Raw genomic sequence first — 26,934 nt, 5'->3', positions numbered from 1 at the left:
TGTAACAATCCGAATGGTTTACCGCCAGATAAAGTATTTTGTACTGCAGCATTATCGACCCCATCTTGTGTTACCTCTGACGGTTGAGCATCGCCGACAACGATTACAGTGGTACAGAGAACGTCAACATTGGAATGATGAATCTCGATTCCCCTTGGGTGCACATGATGGCCGAAGAAGGGTTAGACGAGGTCGGGGAGAAAGACGTGAACCTCAGTTTGATGTTCAGCGTCATGGACACCAGACAGTAGATGTTATGGACGTTATGGTATGGTGTGCTGTTGCACATGCAAATATGTCACCTTAAGCCTTTATTCGAGGAAACATGAGTGCGCTGCGTTACCTTCAAGAAATAGTGGAGCCATATGTTCTCCCTTACCTTAACCGGCTTGAGAATCCAATATTTCAGCAAAATAATGCCCGTCCTCATGTTGCCAGAGTTAGTTTAAACTTTTTCGAAACGACCCATGTGAATCTTTTGCCATGGCCGCCCAGATCCCACGATCTTTCGCCCATAGAGCATGTTTGGGACAAAATAGGTTGAAGGTTTGGAAATTCACCTCAGCCCCTACGGATTTTGGCGGCTCTGAGACATGAAGTACAGTTAGCTTGAGATAGTATCCCTCAAGAAGAAATAGACCATCTTATCGCATCAATGCCGATCATTGTTGGGAAGTGTATAGATTAATCGTGGTGGACAAGCATATTATTAACAAATTTATTAAAAAAAATTTGCAAACCCTTTGCTTTTTCCTTGAAATTTCAATCATTTTCTACTTGCTATGTTTTACCAAAAAAAAAATGCTGAATTCAAACAGCCCCTCTCGAGTTTTGCAATTTCTTCGTCAGTTAATATAATCAAACACTTGTTCAATTTTTTTTTATTTAATGAATTCAAATATTAAACTAACCTTATAGTATGTCCCAATGCAATTTTTTCTCAAAAAAAGAATCCCATTTCATCAAGAACATCCAAATAAATCACAGAAACGAGTATAGGACAATGCAGATGTGACGAAAACACGCAATCTCGTATTCAAAGTATGATTATTTATTTATACTCGACCCGTGGTGACACATGTGCAACACTCATTAACTAAAAGTTAGAACGTGCCAATGTGGCCAATGCACGCGACTCGGGTCCCTTATGTGAGACTTGAATCTCAAGAAGGTGCATACGACCGCGCTGCAATTCGACACTGACTAATTAAAAATTGCAGAGATAACATCAACGTTTAGTGCACGCGATTAGTCCACGCTTGTTGAATTTCAGCCGGAACTCGAGTAAATTATGTGGAGATCGGTTGCATCTCTAATAACTCGAAAGAATTACTGCCTACGAGAACTGTCAATATCAGTACTTAATAACGGATGGTTTTTTTCGAGATATATAACTTTAAGTTGGCATTACTGTTCAAGATGGCGACCGATTTAACAGCTGTCAAGTTATTTATTCTCAGTTTGGTTTGGCAATTCATCATGAATAGACTCACGCCTGAACAACGCTTACAAATAGTGCAATTTTATTTCGAAAATAATGGTTCTGTGCGGAATACGTATCGCGCACTACGTCCATTTTATTTTGTTTAGCGATGAAGCGCACTTCTGGTTGAATGGCTAAGTCAACAAACAAAACTGCCGCATTTGGAGTGAAGCTAATCCTCAAGTGTATGTCGAAACACCATTACATAACTGACTATTTAGTGCTCTTTATGGGCTGGTGGGATCATTGATCCGTACTTCTTCAAAAACGATGATGGCCAGATCGTTACAGTCAATGGTGATCGGTATAGAGCCATGATTACTAACTTTTTCATACCTGAATTGAACAACCATGATGTCCAGGAGCTGTGGTTTCAATGTAATAAACCCCTCCTTTGGGGGTATATATGTCAATGGAAGAGCGGCTTTCCACTGACTAAAAATAAAAAAGATATGATGTTATTGTGGGTTCGGCCCGTCGCACTAGGGACAGGTCTTTTTGTTGATTTTTCTTTCTTGGGGACAGGATTATATTTCCAGGTTAATCAAACTCAATTGATTCTTCAAAATTAAATATAATAAAGCAAAAACCAAAGTTACAATATTCAAAAATTTGTACTATTTGACTCAACGGCCAAAACTTTCAATACAGAAAAATATATCTCAAATGATCCACTACTTATTCATTGAACATTGAATTTGGGAGAATCAGGACTACTCAACAAGACAAAAATAAAAAGAAACCCAAAAGATCGTTAAACTGTTACTTGCCCTTATCCCACGGGGCTAGGTTGGTATACCTAGTTTCAATAAACTCCTTTTCAACTTTTCTCACGAGACGTGTAATTCTTTTTTTTATTCACTTCACCCCCGAATCACGCACTCAAAGCTAATCTATCTTTATAACAAAACAAAATTGAAACTTTATCAAAGACCCCTGTTTTTCTACTTCTGAGAATGACCTAGCTCGTCCTTTCTTAGAGTAAAACAATTTCTTCTTTCTTAAATACTTGAAGTTCCTTGAACTCACTCATCTACTAAATTTTCCTTTTTATTTAACTCAACCATAAAAATAGGACTCTAATCTTCAAAAAAAAATTGCTTTGCTCTAATTCCGGTTTCGCGACCGACGTACTATCCCCGTTACTATTGACTTCCCTGAGTCCCCGATCGATACTGCCTAATTTTTCTAATCCATTTTCCCAATTGATCTCTTACAGAGGGGCTTAGTTGAGGGAATTAAAAGCAATTTCATGTTATTTACCAAATATTTTTCCAAAGAATTATTCCGTTCAAATATATTAGATCATCATAACTGCGTATTGAACCTTGAAAGACAAATTTAAAAACCGTGTTGACCACTCAATTTATGTGGCATTAATGATCAATATACTTGAGATACAGAACAAAGAAAGTGCTGAAGGATCTAATTATGAATTATCGACAATTCGAACTTCTCACACTGCGTAGAACTTGGTTCGATTTAATTTGGAAGGTTTTTCCTATTTCCCATATATTACACCAACAAGACGGCGCAACATGTCACACAGCTCGTGCCACAATCGATTTATTGAAAGACACGTTTGGCGACCGCCTAATTTCACGTTTTGGACCTGTGAATTGGCCTCCAAGATCTTGTGATTTAACACCGCTAGACTACTTTCTGTGAGGCTATGTAAAGTCATTGGTCTATGCGGATAAGCCACAAACCCTTGACCATTTGGAAGACAACATTCGCCGTGTTATTGCCGATATACGGCCACAAATGTTGGAAAAAGTCATCGAAAATTGGACTACATCCGAGCCAGCCGTGGAAGGAGAAGAGTCCTTACACACTTTCAATTTCCGTTTATTTTCCCTTGCTTTTAAACCTTCCAAAAATAAAATCAACTCACGTAACAAAAAAATTTAGACTAGTGTAGCAACGCTCTCTCTTATCGAACCTCAAAGTTTAATGAATAACCCTATAGGACATACGAATACCCAAATACGAATAATTCAATTTAATACAAATCTTAATCTCAATATTTATTAGTAGGTATTGTCTTCGATCCATATACATTACTACTATAATTTTTTAGATGCACTGAACAAAATTCTCATTTGTAGTTACAAAAAGTGCAAAACGAAAACCGTCAAATAAAACGAAAATGAAATGTAAAATTCATTTCATTTCAACCTTGCGTGTTCACGTATACTTAGTTAGATTTTTCAATTAATCTCGCAGCTTTAAATAGTCTATTCTGGGTTGCATCGAAGCGAGATCCAATAAAATTGATATTTTATGATAACGCTGGTAATTTACACCTATTGGCAACTGCACAGAACAAGTTTTATATGTAGTGAACGGACAGAGGTATGAGAAATTACAGGTTGAACGAGCGTCAATTAATGAATGGACTTATTTATACATACTGAGGATATGAATTACAGATAAAGTAGTGCCACTATAATTGATTAATAATGTTAAAGGTTCTGGCAAAAGCCAGGTCAAAGGCGTCTGCTAGTAGGTTCAGTAATTGTTTAATGAATTTCACTGTTTGAATTAAAGAATACGATAATCTGCTTATTGTTAAAAAAACGTAGTGACTGTATGTTTTGAGCCCGATATGTTTCTGTTTATTCATGTAATAGGTGCTGTCCTACTGACATTAATGTTTTTGATGTTACTCGAACCTAATTTACAGATAAATCTTATGTATCTTTCTGTTCATGTTAGTATTTCATTATTATTTCATTAATAATTTAAATAATAAAATAAAACTATCTCTACGTACTATAGGTAGTAGAATATGTAGTAGGTTTCAATAACATCGCATCGATAAGATGGAAGCTTCAAAAGTGCAGTCCAGATAGCTGGCTATTGAAAATGAAATATTTTTGGAAAACCACTCATAACAATATAATCGAAGTGAAATTTTAGTTTATCATATCACAATAGAGAAAATGTTGGCTCCAAATCTTCGATTGATATGATAGTATGTTGCTTCGACAATTTGGCCAATGAAATTTTTTGTGAAATTCAAAACCGTTCAGACGAGTGATTTTATCAAAACAAATGTCCATAGCGAAATTATTAGAAAAGTTGAAAACTAGGAGAATAAATTAATTTCATTATAATGAAATATCATGAGATTTGTAGAAGATTTTCCGCTGCAAAATCATCATGTAGGTTTTGCCGATCTGAACAAGAGGTGAGAAATAATGAAAAGACTGAAGCAATTTGAAAATACCCATATAAATGTTGCAAGTAATACTTGTAATGTTTCAAGTTCTGCCGCTAGAAAATTATCCGTTGCTATGGTATTTTGCCAGTATTAAACAATCAACTGGAATAGTCCGAAGAATCTGATGATTGTAGGAACTGGTATGATCAGTATGTCAATTATTCTATAGCTATAATAGAAAGTTATTCCTCTGAACGTTTTCTAATTTCAAGAATATACAGGGAATTCCTAAATTGGAGGTAGAAAGAAAAATGAGAAATCCTTTGGATAATTTTAAGAAAAAAAAGTCATATAAACATAGGCCCGTCAACCCTTCGTTTTCTTGTAGTCCTACTTTCTTGCAATGATTTTATACCAATAATAACAAATAAGTATCAAAACTCATAATTAATTCATTCACCACAGCTTACTAACTGGATCTTTATAATAATTTGAATTTTCCATGAGGATTACTAGAAAATTGTTTCAAATTTTGTTCTCGAAATCGCTAGCAGACAAAAGTACAAAATACTAAAAAGTGTAGTTCTCTACCAAAGTTTCGTTCTACATTTTTTTAAACTACCAGTGGTACACCAAAAAAAAGTTCTGGAAGAAAGAAGCGGGCACTTTTCCAGAATAAATATCACCCTGTGGGTTGCATTCAGGGAATCTAATCCCGCACCGAAATATCAATCCCACAAATCCGCGGGATTAAAATTGTCAAACCCGCGGATCCGCGAGAATGCGGGATTGTTAACAACATATAGGTATACTTTTTGTACTCTACCTATTAAACATGCTCATAAGAAGGTATTATGCTACTAAAAACATACGATAGTACAAAAGTATTCATTTCATGGCAAAATCTGAAAAATTTTGCCGCGAAAAAATTCGAAAAATCTGACACAAGATACAAAGATCGGGAGGGCATGCAAAGCTTCGAAAAGTAATTGGGATTAAAAGCATGTGTTCCGCTGAAAACATTTGGCATTTTACAGATACTAGTTCTGAATGCAAAATTGTAGGAATTTTCCGTATATTGAATGTGTAAACAACTTCCATAAAATTCGAAGCAAAGACAGTGTTGTTTTTCGTCTTTGTGAAGTACATTCATCCCTCTTTCAATTAGGGTAATAGGCAATGCTGTTTATATTGGTTGGGATGCCATGTGTTATTTATTGAACAAGCGGCTTAGTACAGACGCTTTGGAGATTTTTATTGCAGGGAATATTGATAAACGCTGCAGAGCGGACTAACCTGATATTGTTTTTAAGAATCAAGGCTATATTTTTTTAGAAATATGAAAAGGCGGCCACAAACTGGGCTAATTTGCCGCCCTCGAATAAAGGCGTAATTTATGAGTGGTTTATTGCTTTCTGGGGCGTTTCAAAAAACTTTCGCGCTTTTATTGTCTAATATGCAGTTTTAATATTGAATCCCGCAGATCCCGCATGGAAAATCCAGCATTTGCGGGATCAGGAATTGGAAAATCAATATTTTCTTCAGTAGATTTTAGAAATCATTGCATAAAATGTTTAGATAGATATTTTTCAATAATCAAAACGCGCCTAAGAGTACCAAACCTACTTGGAATCTAAGTTATGCGAGTACCAAATTTGGCCTTCGCTAAACGCTTATTACCCAGTGTTACACCTGTCCGACCGTAACTGTACAATTTGATCAGGAAGATCCTTGTAAACAACAAATTTATGCTAACCCACTAAACGTTTTCGGCATACAAAATCAACGTGATAGAGATCGGCATTGGTTGGTTGTTTGCGCGCACCGTTTATATTGAATAATTCAGATATGCGAATTTTATGGGAAATGGACCAATTGCGACCACACCCCGTGTCTAACTGTACACCATCACATCATGGCCGAGTTATTTAAGGTGCCTCTGCATTTTTCGCAAATTCAATGGCTATATTTGAGACAATAAGGATTATTATGTGGGTAGATGTAAGATAAATGTTGCTGTACCTATACGGTTGTTTACCATTGTTATTAAATTTTACCGGGAATATTAATTGATAATGTGCAATTTATGAATCATTTCTTTATAGGTATACGATTTGAATTTTTATTAGGCGTCTTTCCGGGTTTTCGAGAACTATGTAAGTTTTTGAGGAAGATTGATATGTCAACGACTGTAATATTCGAAAGAACTATATGGAAATTTTGTCTCCACTGATTTTTATTCTGGAAAGAATAAAATTTCTTCAAATGCCCACTTACTCAGTCATAAAATTAAAAAAAAAATTGTTACAATGTTTATGTTTTTGCACTATCCATATAAATTCTTTCCACATTTTCTGATCAACTTAGCAGCACCATAATGTTTTTTGAATCTATTCTCTAAATCCTGTCATTTTAATACTCTTTAATGAAAAAAGTTTTATTCGGAGGAGAGCACTTATTTTGTCTCGCCACCCAAAGTGCGATACTATTGCTGCTAATAACACAATATAATTTCTGCAAGATCCAGTTTCCTGGCCCACTAGGTTATTAAGTTTTTCACTGACATCTAAATTAATAACCGACTTTTTCATAACAAAATGGGTTTTCCAATGATACGTTTCATTTTGATTTGAAAAAAACGAGTATGTTTTTCAAACAATACATGTTTATTTCCTCGTGAAGAGCTAAGCCATTAAAGACGGAAAACCATTTCAGACAAATGGCCACCACGGTTACGGTTGCAGCACCATATCATTTTCATGAAATTTTCCATGACCAATTTGCACATTTGTCGTATATCCTCGATGAATTCAAGAATTCCATCTTTACTGTCTTGAATTGATTGTAGACCTAATCTTTCAGGTGACCTCAAAGAAAAAAGTCTAAACGTGTTAAATTACAAAATCTCGGTGACCATTTGTGATCACCTTTTCGGAAAATAACACGACAAGGAATCTTTTCTTGCAGAATTGCGATTGTTTTCGTTGTTTTCGTTTCGATGTTAAGACTTGAATCTTTATAAAGAGTGTTTTTTTAAGAGTTATGAACTTTGAATTGCACAACGATGGATTATTCGATTGCAATTAATTTTATTTATCTGCAAGATAACCCAGTGGCATAACATTTTAAATATGATTTCTGGCATATGACCGCCACGGCTGGCTCGGATGTAGTCCAATCTGGACGTCCAATTTTCGATGACTCTTTCCAACATTTGTGACCGTATATCTGCAATAACACGGCGAATGATGTCTTCCAAATGGTCAAGGGTTTGTGGCTTATCCGCATAGACCAATGACTTTACATAGCACCACAGAAAGTAGTCTAGCGGTGTTGAATCACAAGATCTTGGAGGCCAATTCACAGGTCCGAAACGTGAAATTAGGCGGTCACCAAACGTGTCTTTCAATAAATCGATTGTGGCACGAGCTGTGTGACATGTTGCGCCGTCTTGTTGGAACCACAGCTCCTGGACATCATGGTTGTTTAATTCAGGAATGAAAAAGTTAGTAATCATGGCTCTATACCGATCACCATTGACTGTAACCTTCTGGTCATCATCGTTTTTGAAAAAGTACGGACCAATGATTCCACCAGCCCATAAAGCGCACCAAACATTCAGTTTTTCTGGATGTAACGGTGTTTCGACATACACTTGAGGATAAGCTTCACTCCAAATGCGGCAGTTTTGGTTGTTGACGTAGTCATTCAACCAGAAGTGCGCTTCATCGCTAAACAAAATAAAATGGACGTAGTGCGCGGTACGTATTCCGCACAGAACCATTATTTTCGACATAAAATTGCACTATTTGCAAGCGTTATTCAGGCGTGAGTCTATTCATAATGAGTTGCCAAACCAAACTGAGAATAAATCACTTGACAGCTGTTAAAAGGGTCGCCATCTTGAACAGTAATGCCAACTTAAAGTTATATACCTCGAAAAAAAAACACCCGTTATACATGAAATACCTATAGTAATCGAAATGTTATAAGGAAAATCAACCTCTCAACTCAAACTCTCAAAACTAATAGAGCCAAATTTGAAAGAACTGAAACTCTTATCTACCGACGAATTAACTTGTTAATTTCAGTTTAGAATATATGGTGAACCCAAAAATAAACTGAAACTGAATTATTTGATTGTGACTGTCAGGTACTGCGATTACATTTTTATGACTCATCAAGTACAGGGAATTATAGAATTCTCACCATGATTACATGAAATACTCTATGCTGCTTACCGGCTGAAAAAACTTAGTGATAGACGTCCCTGTCATCAACTGAAAATAATAATAAAATAATATTTCCCCAAGAACAACACCAACACACTCCACATAGCCGGGGAATTACAGACCGTTAAATTTTATTGAAAACTGCAAACACCCTACGATGCGTCCATTAAAAAAAACCCATAGGCAGAGAAACAACTCCTAATGGAGCCCAAGAATGCCAAGTGGACATGTTCCTGGTATTGCAGCTAATTAAAATCCGAGAGTTGAAACGCATACATTTTTTCCACTCGATTCGGTACACGGATCCACTCTTCTTTTTTTTCTTCTTATTCTTTTTTTTTCTTCTTCTTTCCCGATGTACATATCTTATCTTCGTTCCTCCACGCAAATTAAACCAACGCCGCATCGATTCGTACACGCAGTTGACAGGATCATTTATTTCAGCTGGGGACCAGAGGTGGGCTCCAAGCGGGTCCTTAACCCCTTTTTCTCGGTCTGTCCGATGGTCTAATTGAATTTTGAAAAATTGGTTTTGGACATGAGTGGGTATGAAGGCGGAAAATAAGGATCTGCTACGGTCACTTGAAGATTTATGCCTATCTTGATTGTGAATCATCGAAAAAACTTGTTGACTTCCGGATACCAATTTGTTTTATATTTTTTGTATATCTTCCTACACCGATGTTGTCAGCACTCTATGGACGGACTTTTTTGTTAAAACAGGGGACAACCCTCTTAAACAAACTACCTTAACAGGTCAATCGAAAAGTCCCCGGTCTACCATAGTTAAACACTTTTTTTTGGCTAAATTCGATTCTATTATTCAACATAGTTGCCTTCCAGGGCGATACAGCGATTATAGCGATCTTCCAACTGTTCGATACCATTTTTCTAATACGATTTGTATTTCGCTTCAAAATATACCTCAGTTTCGACGATTACTTCTTCATTTGCGCTAAATTTCTTTCCAGCAAGCATTCTTTTGAGGTCTGAGAACAGGAAAAAGTCGCTGGGGACCAGATCTGGCGAGTACGGTGGATGCAGAAGCAATTCGAAGCCCAATTCATGCAATTTTGCCATTGTTTTCAATGATTTGTGACACTCCATTGTCTTAATGAAACAGCATTTTTTTTCTTCAAATGGGGCCGTTTTTTCAACGATTTCATTTTTTAAACGATCCAATAACGATATATAATAATCGCTTTTGATGGTCTGGCCCCTTTGGAGGTAATCAATGAATATTATACCTTGCGCATACCAGAATACTGATGCCATAACCTTGCCAGCTGACTGTTGTGTTTTTCCTCTCTTTGGATTAGGTTCTTGGGTGCAGTCCATTCAGCTGACTGTCGATTGAACTCCGGAGTGAAATAATGGAGCCATGTTTCATCCATTGTCACATATCGACGCAAAAATTCAGGTTTATTACAATTAAACAGCGTCAAACACTGCTTTTAATCAATAACACGTTGTTGCTTTTGATGGATTGTGAGCTCGCGGGGCACCCATTTTGCACACAGCTTTCTCATGTACAAATATTCGTGAATGATATGATGTACACGTTCAGATGATATCTTTACAATGTCTGCTTTCTCGATCAACTTCACTTTACGGTCATTCAAAATTATTTTGTGAATTTTTTTTGATTTTTTTCGTCGGTGAAAGCCTCTTTTGGGCGTCCATCGCGTTCGTCGTCTTCGGTGCTCATTTCACCACGTTTAAACTTAGCATACCAATCAATGATGATTGATTTTCCTGGTGCAGACCCCAGAAACTCTTCATCAAACCAAAATTTTGCTTCAACTGTATTTTTCCCTTCAAAAAGCAATATTTTATTAGCACACGAAATTCTTTATTTTCATCTTTTTCCAAATAACTAAAGTAGCTACACTCACAACGAAATATCTCACAAACTAATGGTCGGACTGCTGTCAAATTTTGACACGTATCATTTGAAGGTTGGTAATAACTAAAAATCATATAGATTTAATACTGGCACCGCCATATGTGCATCAGACCGTGGACTTTTCAATTGGCCTAATATAACACTAACCCGATGCTTGGAATTAATGAGTCATAGGCTTCTTCATCCCAAGATGACAACGATTAAATGGCAGGAATTGAAATTGTCTGTCGAGAGCTTTTAAAAAAGATACATTGTCTGAACAGGCCCTTTGGGGGCTAGTACAACGACACCATTCACTGAGGGTTATCGAAAAATTATATTTGGAGTACAAGCTTTGGACCCTTATATCTGGAGGAAGATTCGTGTCGAGGGAAATTCTGACTAATCAATTGGGGGTTTGCATAATAAATATCAAAAAATTGACAACATGGTGTCCTTTTTATTCACAGTAATATAACTTTGTGATATATTTGGTTTATTTTTATCTGGGGATACAGTTCTAATTCTAAAAATGACAAAATTAGTAACTAACCAAAAGATGATTGAAAAAAACTATAATGAATTGTATTCCAAGACAAAAATAAACCATAAAGATATATCATTGTGAAAAAGAGTACTCAATGTTGTCAATTTTTTTTATATTTATTTTGAATTACTTTTAGCAAGTAGACTCATTTAACTTTTATAAAATCCCACAATTTGAAAACGTTGTTTTGGGTTTAAACGATGATGAATTGTCAAACCTGACTGAACAGAAATGTCAACATAGTATGGCATTCTCAACTATCAAACCATAGACACCTACCTTCGAAAACTCTCATGAAGCTAAAAAACTATTATTTCTACTATAAACTTTTTTCTATGATCAATTATTTTCTTCTATTTCTAAAAAGAATTCATGGATCGTTTTCTTCAGCTAAGAGAATCAATTTCTAGCGAATTTCTTCCTAATGCTTTTCTCCCTCAACTTTCGCATTAGTTCTCAGACAACTAAATTACAAAACCATATCAGCGAAAAGAGATTATAGCTCCCGCTGGTCATTCTATAGTACCTACTTTGACCTTCACCACCAACTATTTCCGATCTTCTTGTAAAGTTGAAAATTATGGAGACAATAACCATTCAGTAACCCTGTTTAAGTCCTAATTCTATACAATCGAAACCTGTTCGACTCGAACGTCATCTTCGCCATAGAAAAAGAAACATATTTCTCAAAGGCGTAGAACAATACCTTCGAATCTGTTTTTCTCCAGCAACAAGCCACTTTGCAACGATAAAATTACGATCTCACAATTATGGTACCTAGCATGTGTTTCTAGATCATAAATAAGTGGATAACTCGAGCTGTTATACACGTTACAAGTTCTGGTTTTTCGAACGCATCTCTCTGAGCAAGAATTTCGAATTCTCAGCGGTGCAAAACATATACGAAAATGCGATATAACTATTTAACAAATGGCAGAGTTATTTATCTGGATACTTTGGATGTCGATGAACCAAGAGAAGGTAGCCACCAATTTATGTACGAGATTTGGTCATGCCCATAGAATCAATTAACAGGATTTTAAATCTGGACTGCCCACTTTTGGATATAATTATTACATGGTGTCCCCTCTAATTATATGTTCGGTTGTGGTATGTGATTTTTGTAATTTGCTAACTCGATCTTCCTTTTGCAGATGAACCAGAACTGGTGAACTAACTGGATACACGACTTGAAATGAAGCTTTTGGGCGCCTTTTTGGCGTTAACAGCGTCCTTTTCGCTTGTTATTGGTACAGGTAAGGAAACATCGCCATCTTCGTTTGAATTATTAATTGAATATCATTTGGGTAGAGCTCAAACTTGCAAAAGTAGTTTAAAAGATTAATGTTCGATTTCATAGAGGCCTTTTTTCAATACTGTTGCTAACACTTGAACATGTGACTGACACTTCACTCAATAATTACTGGGCCTTACTAGTAAAAACAAATTGTTTCTTTACAATTCGTCACCATAGTAGCCTTAAAGCATTCTCCGATACTTCAAGATGAAAATAAAATAACAGAAATAATAAATCAGAATCAGACAGAATATTTTAGAGATGTACAATTTTTTTTGAAGTGATGAAGATTATGTTCTTAAATTTAAGAAATAAAATGTTAAACAAGTACTCCAACGCTCCGCTAAGACCTTTTCTCTAGAAAATTTTATCTTTAATTTCGAAATAGGCTTCAATCTCGGCATTCATTTCTTATAACGGGTGCTTTTTTTCGAGGTATATAACTTTAAGTTGGCATTACTGTTCAAGATGTCGACCGATTTAACAGCTGTCAAGTGATTTATTCTCAGTTTGGTTTGGCAATTCATCATGAATAGACTCACGCCTGAACAACGTTTGCAAATAGTGCAATTTTATTTCGAAAATAATGGTTCTGTACGGAATACGTATCGCGCACTACGTCCATTTTATTTTGTTCAGCGATGAAGCGCACTTCTGGTTGAATGGCTACATCAACAAACAAAACTGCCGTAATTGGAGTGAAGCTTATCCTCAAGTGTATATCGAAACACCGTTACATACAGAAAAACTGACTGTTTGGTGCGCTTTATGGGCTGGTGGAATCATTGGTCCGTACTTCTTCAAAAACGATGATGGCCAGAACGTTACAATCAATGGTGATCGGTATAGAGCCATGATTACTAACTTTTTCATTCCTGAATTGAACAACCATGATGTCCAGGAGCTGTGGTTCCAACAAGACGGCGCAACATGTCACACAGCTCGTGCCACAATCGATTTATTAGAAGACACGTTTGGTGACCGCCTAATTTCACGTTTTGGGCCTGTGAATTGGCCTCCAAGATCTTGTGATTTAACACCGCTAGACTACTTTCTGTGGGGCTATGTAAAGTCATTGGTCTATGCGGATAAGTCACAAACCCTTGACCATTTGGAAGACAACATTCGCCGTGTTATATTGCCGATATACGGCCACAAATGTTGGAAAAAGTAGTCGAAAATTGGACGTCCAGATTGGACTACATCCGAGCCAGCCGTGGCGGTCATATGCCAAAAATCATATTTAAAATGTAATGCCACAAGGTTATTTTGCGGATAAATAAAATTCATGTCAATCGAATAATCCGTCGTTATTTTATTGCAATTAAAAGTTCTATAGCTCTAAAAAAAACACCCTTCATGAGCCAAATTTCTTCCCCTAGAGCAATTTTTACCCAGTGTTCTCGATGAAGAAGAGTCTAAATAACACTTATCAATTACCATTGCGTTGCTTGCACAGTATTTTTTGCTATCAAGAATCAGTTTTTCATCAATACACGAAACTCGTTTTCATCCTTTTCTCAATCTACAACAAATGTAGCGTCACTTAACCTTCTATATCTCGATCACGACTTGTATGTTCCTGTATATTCCAAAATATTGACAAGCATCTTTTGAAGCATGGTACTAAGGAGCCCAGAGATTATTGAGTGCTAACGTCAACAAGACTTACCGATGTCTTCATAATAATATATTCAATATCACAAAAATGAGAGCCAAAAATAAGAAAATTTGATTTCAGGGTTGTTACTGAATATAATGATTGTTTATGATATGAACTGGCATTTGATAGGCAACGTTTCGGGCAGTGCCCTTTTTCAAGCCTTCTTATTTAGATATACATATACATATTCTATTTTTGTTTCACCAACTCATTACGTCCGACGAAAAAAACCCTTTACTTTTTTGTATGCTCACGTCCAGGACACAATACACAATCTGGCCACAACAGTCACACTTTTCCTCGTGATCAAACAATACACTAATTTGTTGCAAAAAATCTATACCAACCTCGTTCTAACAATAACAAATATATTGGTAATAAATTAGAATAACTAGATGCAATCTTTATATTTAAAACATAGACTCTACTGATTAATATTCAATTCACAATTTTTTCTCTAACTATTCTAGATTTATTATTGGAAATAATAAATCAAAAGCTCATGAACTTGTGCAGACAGTTATCTAATTATTTCTCGCATGGAATCGACTGACTCATCAATATTCAATCGAGTATTCAGAATACTACATAATAATTGCGTTGGATGTATTGCGTGTGTATTTCTTCTGCAGTTTTCAACATTGAAAAGAGAATCGTGCAATTAAAATAATAGAAGCTGGCTAAATAAGAGCAGCACGTAAAGGTTGTCTGGATTATATCTGATCGATTGCATTTTACCAGTTTACCTACAGGTAAAAACGCGAACTGGCCAGTTTTTACCTGCTATGTCAAGAAATCGATAATTTTTTTTATTTCGTTGAAAAATTCGAAAGTGTAGCAAAGGGTGATCCAATTAGTGCTTTAGAATTCCAATTTGAAATAAAGTCAACACTGTTAGATTCAATAAAAACATTATTCGATATAAAGGGTGTTTTTTTTAGAGCTATAGAACTTTAAATTGCAATAAAACAACGATGGATTATTCGATTGACATGAATTTTATTTATCCGCAAGATAATCTTGTGGCATTACATTTTAATAATGATTTCTGGCATAGGACCACCACGGCTGGCTCGGATGTAGTCCAATCTGGACCTCCAATTTTCGATGGCTTTTTCCAACATTTGTGGACGTATATCGGCAATAACACGGCGAATGTTGTCTTCCAAATGGTCAAGGGTTTATGGCTTATCCGCATAGACCAATGACTTTACATAGCCCCACAGAAAGTTGTCTAGCGAGGTTAAATCACAAGATCTTGGAATCACCAAACGTGTCTTTCAATAAATCGATTGTGGCAGGAGCTGCGTGACATGTTGCGCCGTCTTGTTGGAACCACAGCTCCTGGGCATCATACTTGTTCAATTCAGGAATGAAAAAGTTAGTAATCATGGCTCTATACCGATCACCATTGACAGTAACGTTCTGGCCATCATCGTTTTTGAAGAAGTAGAGACCAATGATTCCACCAGCCCATAAAGCGCACCAAACAGTCAGTTTTTCTGGATGTAACGGTGTTTCGACATACACTTGAGGATTAGATTCACTCCAAATGCGGCAGTTTTGTTTGTTGACGTAGCCATTCAACCAGAAGTGCGCTTCATCGCTAAACATAATAAAATGGACGTAGTGCGCGATACGTATTCCGCACAGAACCATTATTTTCGAAATAAAATTGCACTATTTGCAAGCGTTCTTCAGGCGTTAGTCTATTCGTGATGCATTGCCAAACCAAACTGAGAATAAATCACTTGACAACTGTTAAATCGGTCGCCATCTTGAACAGTAATGCCAACTTAAAGTTATATACCTCGAAAAAAACACCCGTTACTTTTAAAGCTCGTTCCATGAACGTTATATCATTTCATCAATATGTCATTAATTTTCGAATTGTGAGCCAACGATGGTCTCAACCAATAAGGTTCGACTCACTGATGACGAAATCATCCCCAAATTAAATTCTGTCTTTCCGTGAATACGATAACTCTCGAACGAAAAGACCTAGACACTTTAAATTTTCGAGGTAGGTTCAAATCTCGAATGCAGCGGTCAAGTTCATTAAAAACCGGCAAAATCCGACTAGGAGTTCCGTGAAATTTTGTGTTTTTATTGATTTCAAATCTACCAATTCCATCGAAATGAAATTTTGCATTCAGATGTACAGGGTGGGCAAATAATCGAGGTAAGCGGCTATATCTCAGGATCCACTAATCGTAGAGACTTGCGGTAAAAATTTTTACCACTAAAGTGTACAAGAAAACACACTGTAAATTGTTTTGAAGTTCATACCTGCACCGCTAGGGGGCGTAATAGCTATCGTCGAGTAGAAAAATGAATTTTACTCGAAAATGTTTCATATGAAGTTGAAGAAAAAATATCATCACTGTAATCCTTGGAAAATTCTCTATCTTTTTAAATTGTCACTTTCAATTTTACATCAAATAAGGGTAGGGGAAAGGGAGAAATCTGTCTGATTGAAATGCCTGTAACTTCAGTTTGGCTCAACATTTTTGAGCAAATTAGATCTCGTCTGAAAGATAATATTCTGTTGATTGAGGACAAAATATATTCATGATAAATTTGATTTTGCTGCCTTCTATAGGGGGCGCTAAGTCAGAAGTTCATTGTTTTGTTCATTTTACTCCGAAATTTAAAATGTAATGATAGAATTTTCTCAACAGAAACAGAAATTCCATCAAATTTGCATGAAAAAACCTGCAGGTCGCAAAGCGATAGTTTCAGGCGTTCTGAAGTTATGGTCGAAAGAATATATTCTTCAACTGATGCACTGCGGAAAACCAAATTGTGTCTTCAAGTTCTGACAGAAACAGAAATCCCATCAAATGTGTATGAAAAAACCTGCAGGTCGCAAAGCGATAGCTTCAGGCGTTCTGGAGTTATGGCCGAAAAAAGATATTCTCCAACTGATGCACTGAAAATCTATATTGTGTCTTCTTTCGGCCATAACTCCAGAACGCCTGAATCTATCGCTTTGTGACCTGCAGGTTTTTTCATACAAATTTGATGGGATTTCTGTTTCTGTCAGAACTCTTTGAAATGAATAATAATGAAGACCTCATATAAATCGATGGTCTCTAGCGTAAAATAAAGCGTACCAATTTTTGAACTCATCATTGAAACACGGTATAGACCCCTCTTTTCTAACTCGATTACAGAGCCATCTGGGACGAGTCGTGAAAAAATGTTCGTACATAAATTGTGTATTTTTTGCCAGAGAATACGAATCTGCAATAAAAAACAAGGGTTTCAATTTGAAATTTCAAAGTTAACCCCCGTACCCCCCAACAAGAGGGAATTAAAAGGAAGAGATTCTGACATAAGTGGACTTACCTCTCAAAACCATCAATCCTTCATTCGAAACATTTTTCCGTAAGATGTTTCTTTTTCGAGATTTCTCACTGTTTCAAATTGAAAAATCACTAGGTATATGTATGTTTAGAATAACAATTTCACCTCTTTGTCAAAACCATATAGAATTCAAACAAAATTTTCTGATTGAAAATAACACCAAATACGAACTTAAGTTTCAGTTTCCATAGCTATTCGAGGATGACAATAAATTCATAAAGAAATACATTTCATCTGAAGAATTTCTGAATTACAAATATGAAAATCTGTAATTCTAAAGATACAGCGAGTACACATAAGATTTCTCCTATATAGATGTCAGCTTGACGTTGAGTTATACACAGGTATATCAATATGCAGGAATTCGAACAAGACACTCGAAGAACTCCACAAAAAACTCTCAAGTGTTCTGCAGATTTTGTTCGAACAACGCATCATTTCAAACTAGGAGATATATTATTTATATGAACAATACAAACACAAGGTTTTTGAAGTTATAAGTATCAACTAGAACTAAAAAATAATTTGGAAAATCATCAAAATGTTTTAATGGATACATAAAACAAAATTTTTCAAGTGTTTATCAATAAATCAAGAAGAAAACTGACTTGGTGGAAGCTTTTGAGCGCTCGTTTCTTCATTCATTAATATTGTGCATATTCCAAATGACAAACCCCGTATTTTATTTTCTCATTTAGTAGAAAATTTAAGAAAATAAAAAGTACTTGCTTTTCAATAAAAACTTTAAATAGAGGGTGTGCCATTTGGAATATGCCCGATATTAACGTTTGAATAAGTTATCAAGGAATCATCTCATTGAGAACTCTAGTGGGTGTTCAAAAAAAGTCTGTTCTTACCTTGATTCATTCATTTCTAAGTTATAAGATTTTTCCAAGGACCCTTCCTTCCATTTATGATAAATTGAAATATCCCAAAAACGCTCAGTTTTAAGCATATGAAACGTCCAACAAACTTGGGTTCGTTTATTTCAAATAGAGATAGATGTAATCTGAAAATTCAACAAAAAATACGGTGTTAAAAAAAAAACATATGTTTGGTAGTTTACACTGGTACACTCTGTGTAGTTTCAAAAAATTTTCAGAATGTATCTCTAATGGAGCCTAATGATACTGTGTCGAAAAAAAACGAAATTTTCAGCGCTTAAAGGGTGGAACACCCCGTATATCTTAGCTACCATTAATTCTACATCAACCAATAAATACATGCTGAAACTATTCACATTCCTCATTAATTTCACATTCAATATTCTTCAGAAGGTAATAAATTCAATACAAAAGCAGAAAAAGATTAAAGCTCTAGTTCTCCTGGAAGAAGGTTCATAATTTCATTCTAAAACGTTTGAATTCAATTTAGATACATCGTCCAGTTTGTATCTACTGAAGAATGAGTAATATACCATTTTGAACCGGTTGATTTATCCTTTGTTTGTTTATTCGAACTTACGCCTCAACAGTAATGAATTATTTCAAACATTAGCTGCATTCGAAGTTGTCTTTTTTTTATTGTGAATCCCAGCATGACTTGTATACATCCAGACTAAAGGATCAGTCTACGGTCTTATGCTTTTATTGGGAATTATCATGAGAGTATTCTTCAACAAAAAAGGAACAACATTTCACGTTGTTAATTCCTCATAAACTACGAATCCTACTGGTTTCATTCGATCCTGATGACTTACACATAGAAATAAGACCACCCAACAATAATATTACATTCTACTGATGCAGTTGAAGAATAACCTCAATGGACTAGTTTTCATTTTTTTGTTAAGGATTAATTCTAAAAATTTAAGTAAAATGAAACAAAAATGTGGAAGAATCATTGAAATATCTCTAGAAATGAAAAAGTTATGGGACTTTGAAGTTGCGCTTGGAAGAATAATTTCATAGTACGTGTAAGTGTCGTGACGTCACACACTAGACGACTGGTATTCGCAGAGTGCTTACGAATTCATTGGTGTACAATCACTTGTGCCGTTCGTGTCGTGTTTTGTTCGTTACACGATGGCTGAAATAACTTACTATATACATACATATAAATTACTTTTTTCTCTTTTTACTTTTTACGGCTCACATAAATATGTTTTGCCATTGATAGACTTCAACAACCAGTACTCAACTACAAACTGTTTATGAAACGTTTTTTAAATAAATCATCGTTATAAGTTGAACCATGATGAAGCAAACTCAAAAGTAGATACTTACTTGAAAAGTTTAACTCCTTTTATATCAGCATTGACATAAAATGGATTTGAAGAAAAAAACTCCATCACTGCGAATATATCTATTTTAGGCAAATTGTCACTTTGTCCTTTCACGAAGCCTTCTTCCATTATGGTGACATAAAAACAAAACTCGAGTTAAAACTACACTGTATAACTACAAACGGCGCGAGAGCCTTGGCGCGGCTAAGTATTTAAACGTAATTTATGGTGTAGCGATCACAGGCAAGTGCCGTGACGTCACAGACCAAAGACGTTCCGCGCTAAAATACGTAAATTTAAATAATCTATTTCTCAGTCATTTATTGATGGATTTTCAAAATAATTTCACTGATTTATCAGTTTTGCTCTATATTTTAATTCTATCGTGTCAAATATAGTATTATCAACATCACTAAACTAGTCCATTCACAATTACTTTGAAATTAAATGATTATTATGATTAAAATCTATGATTTGTTCAATTCTTTTTTCAGAATTTCTCGACCTACTCGAAAATGCCAGACAGCTAGAAGTAATGGAATACAGCTCCAACATCAAATGTAAAAGCGAAGGATTTCAAATAGATCCACAAGACTGCCGAACTTTCTACAGATGTGTCTCAGATGCAAAGAACAATATCAAAGCGATCAAATTTGAATGTGGTGCCGGTACCATTTTTGATCCAGACCTTAATGTTTGTAACTACCCACAAGCAACAAGTAGGCAAGAATGTTATGGAAATGAAATAGAGGGCGACAATTCGAATGGTCAGAATCAAAACAATGGTCAATGGAACAACCAAGGGAGTAGTTCTAGTGGTAATCAATGGGGAGGATCAAATAGTCAAAATCAAGGAAGTTCAAACAACCAAAATCAAAATAACAATCAATGGAGCAATGGAAATAATATGAATAATCAGAATCAAAACAACAATCAGTGGAATAACCAAGGAGGTAGTTCAAGTAACAACCAAAACCAAAATAACAATCAATGGAGTAACGGAAGCAATATGAACAATCAAAATCAAAACAATAATCAGTGGAATAACCAAGGAGGTAGTTCAAGTAGCAACCAAAATCAAAATAATAATCAATGGTCAAGCGGAAGTAGCACATCTAATAATCAAAACCAAGGAAATTACCAACAAGGAGCTATCAATCAAAACCAGAGCCATAATTCTGGCAGCAGCTCCAATAACCAGAACCAAATCCAGGGAGGATCTTCGAATAGCTCAAACAATGAATACCAGCAAGGTCAACTCAATGGAAAGAACTGCGCCAAAGAAGGTTTTGTTGGCGATGAAAAGAATTGTTCCAAATTTTATAGATGTGTAGATAATGGTAAAGGAGCTCTACTTCAGTACACCTATACTTGTGGACCTGGTACCGTGTGGGATCAAAGTCTTGGATCTTGTAATCATGCATGGGCAGTTGAAGGAAAATGCAAACAAGAACAAAATAATCAACAAGGCAGTCAAAATCAAAACAATAACAATCAAGGGCAATCAAATAACCAGAGTAGTTCTGGTAATCAGAACCAGGGATCCAATAGCCAGGGAAGTTCAAGCAATCAAAACCAAAACAACAATAACCAAGGTGGATGGAGCAACCAAAATCAAGGAGGATCCGGCAATCAAGGTGGATCCAACAACCAAAACAGCAACAATCAAGGAGGATGGAGTAATCAAAATCAAGGAGGATCTGGAAACCAAGGTAGTTCAAGCAACCAGAACAACAATAATCAAGGAGGTTGGAGTAATCAAAATCAAGGAGGATCCAGCAATCAAGGTAGTTCAAGCAACCAGAACAACAATAACCAAGGATCATGGAGTAATCAAAATCAAGGAGGATCCAGCAACCAAGGAGGTTCAAGCAATCAAAACAGCAATAATCAAGGTGGATGGAGTAATCAAAATCAAGGAGGGTCAAGCAATCAAGGTAGTTCAAGCAATCAAAACAACAACAACCAAGGATCATGGAGTAATCAAAATCAAGGAGGATCCGGCAATCAAGGTGGATCTAACAACCAAAACAATAATAATCAAGGAGGATGGAGTAATCAAAATCAAGGAGGATCCGGAAATCAAAGTGGATCCAACAACCAAAACAACAATAACCAAGGAGGATGGAGTAATCAAAATCAAGGTGGATCAGGAAATCAAGGTGGTTCGAGTAATCAGAATCAAAACAATAACAACCAAGGCGGATGGAGCAACCAAAACCAAAACAACAATCAAGCAGGATCAGGAAACCAAGGTAGTTCTAGTAATCAGAATCAAAATAACAACAGCCAAGGCGGATCGAACAACCAAAACCAAAACAGCAACCAAGGTGGGTCCAATAATCAAGGAACTTCAAGCAATCAGAACCAAAACAACAACAACCAGGGAGGATCGAGCAACCAAAATCAAAACGTCAACCAAGGAGGATCCAGTAATCAAGGCAGTTCTAGCAATCAGAACCAAAACAACAACAACCAAGGTGGATGGAGCAACCAAAACCAGAACAATAATCAAGGAGGAACAGGTAATCAAGGAAGTTCCAATAACCAAAACAATAACAATCAAAGTGGTTCGAAGAATCAAACAAGTCAAGGACAAATTGTTGGATCGAACTGCGTAAAAGAAGGATTTGTTGGAGATGATGCCGATTGTTCCAAGTTTTATAGATGCGTAGATAATGGTAAAGGAAGTTTCACGAAGTACCAATACACTTGTGGATCAAATACTGTTTGGGATCAGGAGAAAATGTCCTGTAATCATGCTTGGGCTGTAGAAGGCAGGTGCAAAAACGAACAAATAAATTCCAATAATCAAGGAAGCTCATCAAATAATCAAAATAATCAGAGTGGAACCAATAATCAAAACTATCAAGGAGGATCAAGTTCACAGAACCAAAATAACCAAGGAGGATCAGGTAATCAAAATAACCAAGGTGGTTCCAATCAAGGAGGATCGAGTAATCAAAATAACCAAGGTGGTTCAAATCAAGGAGGATCAAGTAACCAAAATAATCAAGGTGGATCAGGTAACCAAAACAATCAAGGAGGATCAAGTAATCAAAATAACCAAGGTGGATCAAATCAAGGAGGATCAAGTAACCAAAATAACCAAGGTGGATCAGGTAACCAAAACAATCAAGGAGGATCAAGTAATCAAAATAACCAAGGCGGATCAAATCAAGGAGGATCAAGTAATCAAAATAACCAAAGTGGTTCAAATCAAGGAGGATCGAGTAACCAAAATAATCAAGGTGGATCAAGTAATCAAAACAATCAAGGAGGATCAAGTAATCAAAATAACCAAGGTGGATCAAATCAAGGAGGATCAAGTAATCAAAATAATCAAAGTGGTTCCAATCAAGGAGGATCAAGTAACCAAAATAACCAAGGAGGTTCAAGCAATCAAAATAACCAAGGTGGATCTAGCAATCAAGGTGGATCAAGTAACCAAAATCAGGGTGCCAACCAGGGTTCTTCTAATAATAATAGTAATAACACAAATCAGTCAAGTGGACAGGGACAACTTACAGGTTCAGAATGTTCAAGAGAAGGATTTGTGGGGGATGAAAATGATTGTGCCAAATTTTATAGATGCGTAGCTAATGGAAATGGACGTTTTATAAAATACCAATTTACATGCGAGGCAAACACAGTCTGGGATCAGAAATTACTGGCTTGCAATCATGCATGGGCCGTGGAAGGCAAATGCAAAAATGCCGAAAACAAAGGACCTAACAATCAGAACAACCAAGGTGGGTCAAACAGTACTGGAACTAATAACCAAAATAATAATAATCAAGGAGGATGGAATAATCAAAATCAAGGAGGATCCGGCAATCAAGGTGGATCTAACAACCAAAACAATAATAATCAAGGAGGATGGAGTAATCAAAATCAAGGAGGATCCGGCAATCAAGGTGGATCTAACAACCAAAACAATAATAATCAAGGCGGATGGAGTAATCAAAATCAAGGAGGATCCAGCAATCAAGGTGGTTCCACTAACCAAAACAGCAATAATCAAGGAGGTTGGAATAACCAAAATCAAGGAGGATCCAGCAACCAAGGAGGTTCCAGTAACCAGAACAACAATAACCAAGGGGGGTGGAATAACCAAAATCAAGGAGGATCAAACAACCAGGGTGGATCAAGCAACCAAGGTAGTTCCAGCAACCAAAATAACAATAATCAAGGAGGATGGAGCAATCAAAATCAAGGAGGATCCAGCAACCAAGGAGGTTCAAGTAATCAGAACAGCAATAATCAAGGTGGATGGAGTAATCAAAATCAAGGAGGATCCAGCAATCAAGGTGGATCTAACAACCAAAACAGCAATAACCAAGGAGGTGGGAGCAACCAAAATCAAGGAGGATCCAGCAATCAAGGTGGATCCAACAACCAAAACGGCAATAATCAAGGAGTATGGGGTAATCAAAATCAAGGAGGATCCAGCAATCAAGGTGGGTCTAACAACCAAAACAGCAATAACCAAGGAGGTGGGAGCAACCAAAATCAAGGAGGATCCAGCAATCAAGGTGGATCCAACAACCAAAACGGCAATAATCAAGGAGTATGGGGTAATCAAAATCAAGGAGGATCCAGCAATCAAGGTGGATCTAACAACCAAAACAGCAATAACCAAGGAGGTGGGAGCAACCAAAATCAAGGAGGATCCAGCAATCAAGGCGGATCCAACAACCAAAACAGCAATAATCAAGGAGGTGGAAGTAACCAGAATCAAGGGGGATCTAGCAACCAAGGAGGTTCAAGTAATCAGAATAGCAATAACCAAGGTGGAATAAGTAATCAGAACCAGAATGGTAATAACCAAAATAATAATGGATCGAAACAAAACGGTACAAATATAGCTCAACCAGGACAATTGAATGGTTCTGAATGTACGAAGGAAGGTTTTGTTGGAGACGATAAAGACTGTTCTAAATTTTATAGATGTGTTCCCGGACAAAATGGTAAATTAATCAAGTATCAGTATACATGTGCTCCGAATACTGTCTGGGATCAAGACAAAATGGCCTGTAATCATGCTTGGGCTGTTAGCGGAAAATGTGGATCTAACACCAATAGTCAAGGAGGAGCGACTACCTCAAATAATCAGAACCAAGGAAATAATCAAGGCGGAAACAACAATTCCAACAATCAGAATCAGAACAATAACCAGGGAGGAAATCAAAGCAACAACCAATGGAATAATGGTAATAATAACAATCAAAATCAAGGAAACAACCAAGGAGGTAGCAATAACTCCAATAATCAGAACCAAAATAATAATCAATGGGGTAGTGGAAGTTCCAACAACCAAAGTGGAGGAAGTAGTTCCACTAGTAATCAGAACCAAAATAATCAATCGAATGGTGGAGGTAGTTCCAATAACCAGAATGCAGGTGTTAATCAAGGAGGAAGTAACAACAACAATACTCAGATAACAGTAATTAATAATCAGAATCAACAAGGAGGAAGTGGTTCCAGTAGCCAGAATCAAAACAATAACCAATCAGGAAATGGAGGCAATTCAAGTAACAACAATAATCAGAATCAGAACAACAATCAATGGGGAAATGGTGGAAATTCCAACAATAACCAGAATCAAAACAATAACCAAGGGGGAAATGGTGGAAATTCCAACAATAACCAGAATCAAAACAATAACCAAGGGGGAAATGGTGGAAATTCCAACAATAACCAGAATCAAAACAATAACCAAGCAGGAAGCGGTGGTAATTCCAACAATAACCAGAATCAGAACAACAACCAAGGGGGAAGCGGTGGAAATTCCAACAATAACCAGAATCAGAACAATAACCAAGGGGGAAGTAGCAGTTCCAACAACCAAAATCAAGGAAGCTCTGGCAACAAAACACAAATACAACAAGGTCAACTTGATGGAGAAAACTGTTCCAAAGAAGGTTTTGTAGGTGATCAGAAAGACTGCTCTAAGTTCTACAGATGTGTGAAAGGAGGCAATGGACGCCTGCAAAAATATCAATATACCTGTGGTCCAGGCACTGTATGGGATCAATCACAAGTTTCTTGTAATCACGCTTGGGCAGTAGAAGGAAAATGTAAAAGTGAAAGTGGAAATCAGCAAATGAACAATAATTCAGGTCAAGGTGGACAACAAAACCAAAATAATCAACAGAATCAAAATAACCAACAAAATCAAAGTAATAACCAAGGAAGCAATCAACAAAATCAACAAGGTCAAAACAACAATCAGTGGAATCAAGGCAACAACAGTCAAAATAATCAACAAAATCAAAACAATAATCAATGGGGCCAAGGAGGAAGCAATCAACAGAATCAAAATAATCAACAAAACCAAGGAAATCAACAGAACCAACAAAATCAGAGTAACAATCAATGGAACCAAGGTAGCAACCAACAAAATCAAAATAATCAACAAAACCAAGGCAATAACCAATGGAATCAAAGTGGTAACCAACAAAATCCAAGTCAACAACCAATATCTGGTGGAAAGGGAAATTGTACCAAAGAAGGATTCCTCGAAGACCCCAACGATTGTACCAAATTTTACAGATGTGCTTTGGGAGATAATGGCAAGCTAACCCAGTATCAATTCACATGTGGACCAGGGACTGTATGGGATCCAACCCAGCTAGTTTGCAATCATCCTGCCAGTATTTCTGGCAAATGTGGAAATAATCAAAGTAGTGATAGCCAGAATAATAATTCTAACCAAACTAACAATCAGGTAAAGTATTACTTTGTATAAATCGAATATAACGGCAGTACTTGCATAAACAATATAACATCATTTACTGCTTTTATATTTTTGTAAATTAATGCCATATCATTCCCTCTTTAGTTAAAGTAAAAGCTTCATTCCCAACCTCAAAATAATTTCCTTTTCAGTAGGTAGAATTGTATACAGCTTTCATCCAAAAATATGTATAATAAACCCTAACATCCCTTTCAAAATAAGAACATTAGAACATTAGTTATTCAATCCCTACCTTCCGCAAAGTAGCCAAAGCTGGAAATAAATGCTGTACTTAGCTTTCGAGTAGAATTCTTTAATTTCAATCACAT

General features: G+C 36.2%; 1 protein-coding gene across 4 annotated transcripts in view; it reads left to right on the top strand.

Annotated features, from left to right (window-relative positions):
* The window catches only part of LOC123681649 (uncharacterized PE-PGRS family protein PE_PGRS54-like), a 48,790-nt gene that overhangs the window by 15,595 nt on the left and 6,261 nt on the right, over nucleotides 1-26,934 (top strand). The window contains exons 2-4 of one of the 4 annotated variants that reach the window (XM_045619875.1): nucleotides 12,468-12,569; nucleotides 20,361-22,937; nucleotides 23,034-26,596. In XM_045619875.1, coding sequence (XP_045475831.1) covers nucleotides 12,509-12,569; nucleotides 20,361-22,937; nucleotides 23,034-26,596 — 6,201 coding nt within the window. In that variant the 5' untranslated portion in view covers nucleotides 12,468-12,508. Of the gene's footprint in view, nucleotides 1-12,467; nucleotides 12,570-20,360; nucleotides 26,597-26,934 lie in introns of all 4 variants that reach the window. The other 3 variants (XM_045619874.1, XM_045619876.1, XM_045619873.1) reach the window with 3 other exon arrangements.

Source organism: Harmonia axyridis, chromosome 6 (genome assembly GCF_914767665.1).
Source record: "Harmonia axyridis chromosome 6, icHarAxyr1.1, whole genome shotgun sequence".
Taxonomy (NCBI): Eukaryota; Metazoa; Arthropoda; class Insecta; order Coleoptera; family Coccinellidae; genus Harmonia; species Harmonia axyridis.
Note: the sequence above shows the minus strand (reverse complement) of the source record. Positions and strands in the feature narration are given on the sequence as shown.